Source organism: Hippopotamus amphibius, chromosome X (genome assembly GCF_030028045.1).
Source record: "Hippopotamus amphibius kiboko isolate mHipAmp2 chromosome X, mHipAmp2.hap2, whole genome shotgun sequence".
NCBI classification, from domain to species: Eukaryota; Metazoa; Chordata; class Mammalia; order Artiodactyla; family Hippopotamidae; genus Hippopotamus; species Hippopotamus amphibius.
The window spans coordinates 39,295,281-39,307,682 of NC_080203.1; the positions used below are offsets into that span (position 1 = coordinate 39,295,281).

Consider the following 12,402-nt stretch of genomic DNA (forward strand, 5'->3'; position numbering starts at 1 on the left):
CTCTTTTGGCTACTTCAATTAGGCTTGCAACCACATACTGTAGCATTTACATTTTGTTTTGCCATTTTGCTGGCAGATCTTTCCTGGTTTCAAATCTTCTCTTTAGTCTCATAGTTTCATTTGGCTCAGGACATAGCTTAGACCCACCACTGCCAGCTTAAACGGAACAAGTAAATCCAAGTTTATCCCCACTCACTCACTGTCAAGGGTAGTGCCATTCCCCAGCTCTCCAGATTTGCAACCCTAGAGTCATTTTATACTTTCTCCTTTGCCTTCCTCTTCCATTATCAAATCTTCCATAAAAGTCTTATCATTTTCTTCTTATCTGCAGTAGTCTGATTCACCCCTTCTTCTCCATCATTTTCTAGATTCTCATGGCCTATCACATGTTACTACAACAGCCTCCTGGTTGGCCTCCCAAATTCTAGTTGCTCCCCAACCAGTCAACACTCCCTTGCGGGGATAAGCTTCCACAAATACCATTTTTACCATAGGCACCTCTACCTAAAAATTGGTAACATGACCAAATGTGAATTCTTCAGCCTCTTTTTGAAGTCCATACAGGAATTATTTACCACCCTGTTACCTCAACAACCCGTCCCCCTACCTTGCTCCGTCCCACCCTCCTTCTTTCCTTTCCATCTCTCCGCCAGCCCCATTTCTCTTGTTTCACTTCTGAAGTTTCCACTCAAGCCGCACCTTGCTTGCTGTGTCCACTATGTGACTTGCTGTTTCCAAAGCTCTGGTCCTTTGCAAATGCCATTCCCTCCAGTTGGCGGTAACTTCTGCCCATATGACTGTTTATACCCTGTAGTATCTACTTCTAAAAACATGACTTAACAATTCTTTGGGGGTGCTTTCCACAATTACATCTAAAGGCTCACTCCACACATTCAATATCTCCTAGGCACATGTATTCCATTTGTGTTTCCAGTTGCTACTCTGTGTGTGTGTGTGTGTGTGTGTGTGTGTGTGTGTGTGTGTGTGTGTGTTTTAGGCTCTTTCCTGTTTCTATATTGATTTCCTGTCGACTCTAAACAGAGGGAAAGGGTCCAGCCCTGATTTCTCTTCTCCTTCTGCCTTAGTATCAGGTTCTCCACCCAAGAAGCGTTCAATGTATGTTAACTGACTTTTGGGCATTATGTTTTTTTTCCTTTTTAAGAAATTTTATTGAAGTATAGTTGATTTACAATGTTGTGCCAATTTCTTCTGTACAGCAAAGTGACTCAGTTATAGATATATACATATTCTTTTTCATACTCTTTTCCATTATGGTTTATCACAGGATATTGAATATAGCTCCCTATGCTATATAGTAGAACTTTGTTGTTTATCCATCCTATGTATGCTATTTTGCATCTGCTAGTCCCAAACTCCCAATGTTTCCCTCCCCCCCTCCATTACCCCTTGGCAACCACAAGTCTGTTCTCTATGTCTGTGAGTCTATTTCTCTTTTGTAGATATGTTCATTCGTGTTGTATTCTAGATTCCACATGTAAGTGATATCATATGGTATTTCTCTTTCTGACTTACTTCACTTAGTGTGATAATCTCTAGGTCCATCCATGTTGCTGCAAATGGTTTCCTTCTTTTTTATGGCTGAGTAATATTCCATTGTATATATGTACCACATCTTCTTTATCCATTCCTCTGTTGGTGGACATTTAGGTTGTTTCCCTGTCTTGGCTATTGTGAATAGTGCTGCTATGAACATAAGAGTGCATGTATCTTTTCAAATTATAGTTTTGTCTGGGTAAATGCCCAGGAGTGGGATTGCTGGATCATATGGCATTTCTATTTTTAGTTTTTTGAGGAACCTCCATAGTGTTTTCCATAGTGGCTGCACCAATTTACATTGCCACCAACAGTGTAGGAGGGTTCCTTTTTCTCCACGTCCTCTCCAGCATTTGTTATTTGTAGACTTTTTAATGATGGCCATTATGACTTGGGCATTAATTTTTGACATAAACAAAGGTGAAAGCATCTTCACTCTTACAAGGTTAGTGAAGGTTTCCAGATAGTCTGCATGTAATCTTTGTCTACCATCTTTACTCAGACATGGAATAACCAGGAAGAAGCAAGTATACTATTGGCTAAGTACTTAATTCTGTATTTTTTACTGAAGTTCAATTCAGTACATATACTGAACACCTGATGTGTACCCAGATCACTGACCTCCCCACCCCAGAGTTTCTGACTTACTAGGTATGGGGTGGGGTCCAAAATTTTGCATTTCTAACAAGTTCCCAATTTATGCTGATGTTGCTGGCCCAGAGACCACACGTTGAAAACCAGTGATGTAGGCAACACAGAGGGAGGTCTAAGACATGGTCTCTGGTTTCAAGGGATTTACAGTCTCTTTAGGGCGACAAGGCAGGCTCAAGAAACATTTAACAGCAGAAAATACTGTAAACTGTTTTAGTATTCATTCATTCAAGAAATTCTGAATAAGTACTAACTATGTGCCCAGCACTGTTCTAGGTGCTGGGGTTCCATTAGTGAACATGATAGACAAAAATCCTTGTTCTCATAGGAGAGTTCTAGTGGGAGAAAGCAGGCAATAAATCAAATATATAAACTGTAAGATACTGTTGAGTCCTAAGATGAAAAAGCAAAGTGGGAAGGATAAGAAGTATCAGAGGGGATTCGAAATTTTAGATAGGTGGTCAGAGAAGGCCTCCCAATTCCATCATTTGATGAGTATTTATTGAGTGACTATTATGTATCAGGCACCGTTATAGATCATGGTGATACAGCCTTGAATAACACAAATAATAAACCCTGCTCTTATAGAATGGACACACTTATTGGAGACCCAGGAAATCTGGGATTTGGGGTGTTAGCTCTCATCAACTCATTATGTGAGTAAATGGCTCCTTGCTCTCTCTGAACCTTGGTTTCTCAACCTATTAAATGGAACAGTTTGGACAAAATTATGCCTGAAGTCCTATACATCTCTAAGGCTACAGGATACTAAGTCCTTTAGGCAATCAGAAATACATGCAAGTACTTGAGGAAGACTCTGTAGAGGAGGAAAAACTTAAAGGTTTTCATAGTCATACAAGAGCTATGGGGTATGGGAGCTGGGAAGGTAATTTCAGAAGAAAAATAACATGAGCGAAAATATGGAACCAAGAATGGGGGCCACAGGTTCAATGAAGCGTAAGGAGGTCAAAGGGTTCCCTTTGTAGAGTAGCTAAGATAGTTGGGTAGGAGGTAGGTACTCAGTAAAGATGAGGTGGGGGCTGATTATAAAGAGTCTTAGATGGGAACCCACTGGGAGTTTTTGTGATTGGGAAATGATACGATTATATAATCAAAGTGGTATTTTAGGAAGATTAACCTAGCAATCATAGTTAAATCTTCAAAATTCATAATTTTTTCCATAAGATTATGTTTGAATCATGGAGGTTAAAGCCATGCTTTGTTTTATGTCTCTGCTGCTGATAATATTGGTATCACATTAATTTTGAGATCTTTTTCCAGCCCTAAACCAGTAATAGTACTTGAACCAGTAACAGTTACTAGTTATAGTTAGATTTTGAAAGCTTGGGAGATGAATTAGAATAGAAAATTCTTAATGTTTATACATTTTTGTATTCCGTGTAATCCCATGAAATATATGGTTGAATAGATATTGGATTTATCCTCAGTCAGGTACACACACACACACACACATCAATAGTACTCATTTAGAGTGGCACAGATATCTTTAAGACCAAACTCTTCCCATCTGCTTGGTTGGTCATAGATAACACGAGGCAGTATTTTTGGAGATTATCCTCTTATTTTTTTTAATCTTTAATCAGCTGAGGAATATCCATATCTGTTGTGCATTTGCTTTTCTCAAGGCCGAAAGTAGACTCTTCCCCCTCAAAGCGGTTAGTCTGGAAGACAGCAATGATAGGGATTCGCTGTTCAAAAAGTGGGTCATGGAGACCCAGAGAAAGGTGTCTCAGGCAAAAATAGAAGATATAGGTTATGTAAACACTCCAACCACAGCAAGTTTCACCTTAACTTTCAGATCAAGTAATAACTCCTCAGAGACATAATGGTGAATTTAACAAATCATGACAGACCAAATCCTCAAAACTCTCATTTTTTAAGGGTAATTTAAACACAAGTTGAATATGACCTGTGAAATACTTAACTATCTTCAGAATAAGATAAGCAAAAGTGACAAAGATGGCTATATTACAGTGGAAAGTGATTATTTTTCCTCTTATTTTCCAAATTCTGTGTAATAGTGCTGGATGGTCTATTTTAGAAAGTGGTAACTTTCTTTGGAGTCGTCTTGAAAAATGAGGCACACCCAGGGAGAACTCTCTCAGCGTTGTTGTTTGAAGGACAGCCACAACAGCTAAAATGTCTAAAGAACTTTGGGATAGAAGTTCATAGAACCCAAAATGTTACTGGGTCATAGGGTGATATTTTTCCCTTCTATCTGTGTATGATTCTTTCTTTATTTTTTATTTTTAATAAACAGGAGATGGAGAATTGTCATGGGAACATTCTGATGGTGATATCTTCAGGCAACCTGCCAACAGAGAAGCAGTAAGTGTGAATAGCTCAAATAATTCAATACTTCACAGCATCAGGCCAGACTTCCCTCTCTCCATGGCTGCTGTCCCAGCAACTCCATAAAAGGACCCATCTCTAACACCATTTTTCTTCCCTTTCCTCAGAAATGTGAATGCCATCATCAGTAACCTGGAACCATTTAAGTGCATTGTATAATTGGTAACCGGGACCAGGACATGAACACGAAGAAATCATAGTCCGGCCCTTAGGCAGCCTTCATCTAGATTAGAAGTTGGTACCCTTTCGGGATGACTTGCCAAATGTTTGTGTTCTGTAAGGAAGGCAAAGTCACCACCCCTAGCCTCAACAGTGGTGAGGACCTTCTGTGGGATTGTAAGGTAGGTCAGCCCATCCTTTGGACACAGTTACCTTGGACATGTCCATATAAACCTCCCCTAAGCCTTAGGCTCTCAGTCATACAGCTTGGAAGAAAGGAAAGGTAGCAGCCAGATTCCCTTCCTCAGCCTGCAACATCCTATCATTTCCATTCTTGGTGCTAATCTCAGAGTAAGCCTTACGAGTGGGCATCTCTCTATGTATAGTAGTAGCATCTCTTATTGCTTTTTATTTTGAAGTAATTAACAAAAGAGAATCCCTCCAAGAAATATGTGTCTAAGTAGAGCAACACTTCAAACCTCTAAAAATCAGAAAAGAATATGTTCCGGTTCAAAGGACCTATCATATTAAAGGACTTTATATGAGTCCATATGGGATTATATGAAATCATGAGTGTGAAACTTTTGAAAATGGTAAAGCACTATAGAATTTAAAGAATCTTTCATCCAATAAAAAAAAGTGTACATAAAGTACAAACTGTACCCAGGTATTCATTGCAAATAAATGGCTATTTATCATACCTTCGTGCAATAGAAGTATACAAAGCATTCAACATAGAATTAGTTTCATAAAAGCAAGACCAATGGAGACAACCTAAATGTTATCAATAGGGGCTTGGTCAAACACACCCAGTCTCTGGGACACCATACAGTTGTTAAAAAGAATGTAGTACATCAAAATGAAGTAAAGTGGAGGGATCGCCAAGATATAGTATGTAAACAAAGGAAGGTGCAGGATACAATTTATACTGTCATTTCCTTATCTAAACAGTTTGTGTGCATGTATGTAAATGCCTATGAAAAGATCTAGAAGGTCACACACCATTATGTTAATTGGGATACTCTCAGAGGGGTGCGAGTGGGCAGGAGGAAAGGTGGCATTTGATTTTTTATTTTGTATCTTCTGTATTATTTGATATTTTTCAATGAGCGTGAATTAGTTTCATAATAAATCAAATTTACATGATTTTTAACATCTTAGGAATTAGTTCTCAACAAGCATTGGCTATAAGGCAAGAGTCTACAGAATGCTAGGTCAGGCCCGAGAATCATGAGGGTGTGGAGAAGGCGTTTATCCAGGACCTAATAAAATGATTGGTACCAACATCACAGCGTGGCTAAGGCCATCACATGTGCCACTTCTTTGTTGTTTTTTTTTTTGGGGGGGGGGGACTTAGTTGCTCCGCAACATGTGGGATCTTCCTGAAGCAGGGCTCAAACCCATGTCCCCTGCATTGGCAGGCAGATTCTTAACCACTGCACCACCAGGGAAGTCCCACATGTGCCACTTCTGACTTGCATGTCACCAGCTTGCCAACACCCTCAGCAATGAGAGGAAGGGATCTGTATTTGTTTTATTGTCTAGTCATATTCTTTTCTAGACATTCTTGTCTCCATATGTATGGAGAAGGATTGGTGAGTGGAGTGGAGAATACTACTTTGGATATCTCAAAAAAGCAGCACTCCTACAGGAGAGCGTTGGGCTTCCCAGTTTGTGGGCTAACATAGACCTCGAGGAAAGACTTTCTCCATCCAGCAGTATATTTGCTTTATACTAAGTGAGATTCCTTCTGCATCTTGACGGGAGATGATGTCAGTCTCCCTGTTCTGTATTGTGAATTTCCTCTTTTTCTCAGCCCCCATTTTTTTTTTTATCGTGGTAGGAAGTTGAGAGTGGCTAAATTAGTAGCTGTTAACCAGATGCCATTCTAAGCCAAAGTTAGTTCTCAGTCACCTTAAGCTGGGTGCCTCAGCCCCCAACACTGAGTGAGCGCTGTGGCGCCCTCAGTGGTCTCACTGGTAATGCCATTCATTAGTCTCTCTTCTTAGCTTCATCTCATGCTGCCCCCACCGCCAACATTATCTTTCAGCCTCATTGTTCCTCCTAAACTGCTGGTCATAGGGCTGGACTTAATCCGATACTTCCTGTAGCAAAAGAGGTCAGATAGAGAAGACAAGGCCTTGGAAGAGTTATAGATTTTCAAAGGAGTTCAAGACCTATCTTTAGAAACAAACATTTGGGCTTGGTGGGCCAAAATGTCCAGATGGTTCCACTTTATTATAAATAAATATTTCCTTTGTTCTACAAGGGATAGATATTGTGGGATATGATTTAAATAATAAACAGCATGTGTAGTATTAGAAAAGTATGTACCCGGCACATACTAGGCACCCAGTAAATATGCGTTGAATGAATGGTCCTGGAAGGTGGAGGGAACATGTATGTGTGTGTGTTGCAAAGGTGTGGGAGTGGGGGGGGGGGGAGCTTTTCCTTAACATTAATGCATAGGACTTTGTCCCAAATCAGAGAGAGATTCTTCAAACGTATTAGAAGGTAGGAGAATCCCTTGAGAATAGCCTTTGCAGGCCCAGCTTTCCACATGGAAGAAAGAAGGGCAGTCCCAGCAACACATATCAGGTTCAGTAGACAGCCCCTTTTAGTAGACTTTCCTGTTCCCAGGAGACCATCACAACCTCAAGTCAGCAGATACACAGTTGATTGGTTTATTTTGCCAAGTGGGCTGAAAACCATCAGTTTACCAAGTTCTATGAAATGCACAAGGAAGAGAACCAGTGGTTCAATGATGACTCCTTTGTAAAAATCTGAAATGGTTTCTGTTTGATTTCCAGAACATAGCTTCATATGAACTTGTCCTTGCACCATCGGGGGAAGCGCATGCGTGTGTGTATGTGTGTGTGTGTGTGTGTGTGTGTGTGTGTGTGTGTGTGTGTGTGTGTGGTATGTGAGGAGAGAGAAGTAGGCACAGGGTGGAAAGCCAAAACATGAAAGCAAGCATAATTTTGTTTTGGCCAACAGCCAAACTCTGCTTTTGCCCCCAATAGATTACTCAGAGATTTACCATTAGAAAAGTGAAAGAATTTGGCATAGAAACAATATGAAACACATAAAAAGCCATGTCTCATTCACATTGTCAGAACAACGCTCTGGCTAGGAAACTGGCCTAAGTGTCTCCCAGACGGGGATAGTCCTAGGTTACTCGTGACTAAGATATAATGTGCTCATGGCTGTGTGGATTAGAATGAATTCTGAAGACTTTTTTTAAATTAAACTTTTAATTCTCTGATTAAATGTAGATTCACTTGCACTTGTAAGAGAGAACGCAGAGAGATGGCATGTACCCTTTATCCCATTTCCCCCAATGGTAACATCTTGCAAAACTGTAGCACAGGATCAGAACCATGAAGGCATTTCTGAGGCCATTTCTAAACTTTCATGTTTTCCTGGCTCTGCCTATAAAACCCTCATATTTTAGACCTCAGAACATGTAAAGAAGAAACTCCTGGGTAACTTCTGCAATGGCCGGGATTTTCCAACACCAGGAAAGAACTGTGTAACAGCCACCTCAGAAGCCTGAGATATTTGTCAGTCCTTCAAGTCAGTAAATCAAATAATACCAAAATATTGAGCAGAAGAAAACAAAGCCTAGCTATATGATCGTTTCTACCTAACTGGTTTTGACCTGCTCTCTCAAACAGCCTATTCACAGCTGGTTTTAAAGATACGCTCCAAATTCACTTACAACTCCAAGGTGTTAATGTCTTTTTCTCCTTCACTATAAGTTCCAAGGTCAGAACGGCCCCTGGTAAGCCTCTTTCATTTGTTCAGGGGAGCGGCTCTAAAAGAGCCATTACTCCTAAATCAAAATCACACATCACCACCCCCACCCCGGGGCCGAGACAGAAGATCCTTTATGGCAGTGATTCTCAACCTTGGCTTCCACTTAGGGTCCCCTGAGGAGTATATAAAAATCCCGATACCCAGGCCTCACCCCAAACCAATTCTGTCCGAATCCCTGGGGGTGGGATCAGTATTTTTATGGCTACCCAGGTGATTCTGTGTGCAGCCGAGATGGAGACCAGTGGCGTGTGTCGTTGTGAGCACTGTAGCAGACTTCTGTATGGGAGAGAATTTTTCTTTGGAACAGCTTTTAAGCAAACGTGCGTGGACCCCTGAACTTAACCAGATGTGATCTCTCCCACGTCCTCCTCCTCTTCCTCCTCCTGTTCCTCTTCCTCTCTCCTGCCATCTCCAGAAACTCAACCTTCACTCTCACCCCAAATAAAACCCCTCTTCTTCTTGGCCTCAGTTTCTCTGTCTGTAAAATCAAAGACTTAAATGAGATGAGGTTTGGGGGAGAGCTGGATTGGCCTCTGATCAAAACCCCTGAGTTCTTTTTGTGTCTTGAATCATTTTTCTCCCCTTATCGTATGTCCAGGATCTGAGTCCCTGGAACCGAAGAACAGCTTTTCATTTGGTGTTCACCCTCATGAATCAGAGAACTCCATGTACTTGCAGCTTATTCTGGGTCAGCGACCTTCCCTCTCAAATTCTAGCCCCGTCGAACCCCCTCCTTTCAGCATCAGTAGGACACCCACCAGCCCAACTGTCCTCTCTGTGTTCCTTCGGCAAAGCTTTGCCAAACTCCAGAAAGGACAGAACAATCTGTAATGGCCTTTGTGGAATGTGAGTAATTGTGGCAGAAAAAGACACATGAGCCATTGTGGGAATGAGAAATATTTGCACCGAGAATCCTGTCTGTGCGCATGATAATAAATTGATGCAAATTCTTATTTGTGTGAGTTTTTATAGCAGTGCACCAGCATGGGCTCTTCTTACATACAGGATAGTGTTCTCTTTCTCTTACTCCAGCCCCTGTTCTCTCTCCCGTTCTCCCACCGATGCCTCCCCACCCGCTAAGCAGGAGAGTAATAATAATTCTCAAAGCTAAATTTGCAACATACGTGTCTATGGAACATAACTATAATAACTGTTTTAGGGGATGCTGGGGTCAGGGGACCCCATAACTGCCTTCTCAATGTTCCTTGCTATTTCTATCGCTGACTATAAGGATATTCCTTTTTAATTGCCTGCAAAAGTTTCCTTCATGGGACCCACCCCCTTCCCTTACCCCTGACGGTTACCCCTAAAACACAATGTTATTTGACTTTAAGCCCTTAACTTAAAGGCTAAGATTAAGGCTAAGGTTCTATTCTTCATCCTTTCCATCCTCCTCTACCCTCATTCTACTTCATCTCCCGGGCGAGGGGTGGGTAGCAGAATAGCGGGCTCATTGTGTGTCTTGAACCCTTGCTGAAAGAGCAAGGATGTGGTTATTTGTACTACAAGACTAAGCTTTCATGAGGGACCACAGCTTTCCTTCATCCATTCAACAAGGCTTTAATGAGCACCTTCCAGATGCTGGACACTGTTCTAGGCACTGGAGATACAGCAGTGAACACAACAAAGTCCTCACCTCTGTGGAACTGACATTCTAGTGCCGTCCTGCACAGTCCATTCTTCTGTCTATAAAACGTCTGGGGTGTCTGTGCCCTGATGCCATTGCCTACGTTTGGAGTCTCAGTATCTCTTATCCAGATCAGACTTGCCTCCCACCTCTTCCTCCTATCCAGTTCACTGTACACATTATCAGGGCTCAATGCTTCTGAAGCACAGTTCTGATTTTTTTCTGTACTTAAAAAAAAAAAAAATCCCTGAAAGGCTTCTACACCCTCACCTCTATTGCCTACCAAATAAAGTCCTTGCCCCTTAGCCTGTCATTGCAAGTCCTCTATGATCTGGCTCTAACCTGCTTTTGGAATGTTATCCTTCAACTGTTCCCTTTTATGGACTCTATGTTCTCTGCTACACCTTCTCAACTTGGAAATCCCTGCCTGGAGTATTCCTCACCAAGCCTGTCTGTAAAAAAGTCTACTCACCCTTCATGGCCCAGGTCACAAACCCTCCCCAACAAGAAGCTCTCTGTCTCATCCTAATTTGCACAGCATTTTATCCTTCTCTTGTGGCCTCTATCACACTCTGCCTTGTGTTGCAGGCGACTATGTAAGTTCGTAAACCCGAAGGTGAGATTCTTGGGAGCAGGAAAGATACTTTACCCTTTGGGGCTGTTTGCTCCCTCAGGAGTTTGTCTGTGAATCTAGTCCAGTCTTCTACCAGAAGAGAGAAACATCTCAGCATGCTGCCAGCGCTGTTCTTCCTCCACATCCCAATTTCTCTGTTGGTTTTGGTGGACATGCAGTTAAGATCAGAGCTCATCACTAAAAATCGTCAAACGGCTTCTCAGGTAGCTAAGTCCATCTCGGTCTTCTCATTGGTAGATTCGGGGGCTGAATTTGTCCTTTGTCATTTCACAGAGACATTCTTACCACCGCTCTCACTATGACCCTCCAGCAAGTCGACAGGCTGGAGGGCCGCCCCGCTTTCCTGGGGCCAGAAGTCACCGCGGTGCGCTCATGGATTCGCAGCAAGCATCGGGAACCATCGTGCAGATCGTCATCAATAACAAACACAAGCATGGACAAGGTAAGGGACGTGCTCCTTTGGTACCACACCCAGTTGGGGCTTCAGCAGCTCTGGTCTTTGGAGGGCTGGAGCTGGGAAAGGAACCTTTCTCCCATGCATATCAGACATTCCCATGTGGACCACTCACCATCTGGTCTACCAAGTGAGTGTGAACAAGTGACTCCAGAGGACTGTTAGGACTTTCCTAAATACACTCTAAAGGCCATAGTTTATATGTCAGGTGTATCCGTCCTTATTAAGGACGAAAGATGAGAAAGCAGTGAACCTAATGCACCCTCCAGCATTTTCTCTGTTGCCCCTGGTAGTTGAAGGTCATTTGGGAAAGTTCGTTGGGGCTTTAACAAAATGAAAAGCAGTTTGTTTTCCAGCAGGACACCCGGTATTCAAAGGTACTTGGCTCTAAATGGTTCTAAAGCTCTCATCCAAACCAGAGAAATAGCAATTCTCATCCCTCATTGCCCCAGCTTCTCCTGGGGCTCTTGTTAAAGGTACTTATTCCAGGCTCCACACTCAGAGATTCTAATTCATAGGAGGAGATTATGCTTAGAAATGATTGATCCAGTGAGAAATCCAGAAACCTCCTGGCTGAGCACCAGGAGGACTGATCAGATTCGTACCACCTTACAGCCCACTCGCTGATAGCTGGCTGCTGCAGGCACCCACACACATTCACAGCAGGTTCTTTCCAGCATAGAGTTCTCCCGCTGAAACCCAGCACCCCACCCCCGCCACCCCTCCAGTAGCGGGGGTGGCGGGGGGGAGGAGAAATTCAATCAAACAATTGACTGCTTCTTACTTTTTTGGGCATCCTGTCAACCAGCTCTTGAGAGCAACAGCTCAGCTGGTTCCTTTTTATGAAACCACAACCATGTTTTGTTTCCTTTAAAGGAAAAACAAATCAAAGGCAGTTCTCTGAATGGGTTAAAAGTAATAAATTATTAAACCAAATGATTGAATAAGATGGGTGAAAAACAATCCGTTACAAAGAACTCCTACTATAAATCTCAACAGAGCTAGTCAGGCCAAAGCTAGTTGATCACATCTGTTACTAGTTAGATGTAAATTTCAGATTACAGATAAAAAAATTAAATTGCTTTTGAAACAGGCTTAAAAGAACATTCAAAATAAAATGCTTAATAAAAA

At 42.0% G+C, this 12,402-nt stretch overlaps 1 protein-coding gene across 1 annotated transcript in view; it reads left to right on the forward strand.

Moving 5' to 3' along the window:
* The window catches only part of CHRDL1 (chordin like 1), a 121,323-nt gene that overhangs the window by 93,759 nt on the left and 15,162 nt on the right, over window positions 1-12,402 (forward strand). The window contains 2 exon segments of the mRNA XM_057719327.1: window positions 4,487-4,554; window positions 11,091-11,259. Coding sequence (XP_057575310.1) covers window positions 4,487-4,554; window positions 11,091-11,259 — 237 coding nt within the window.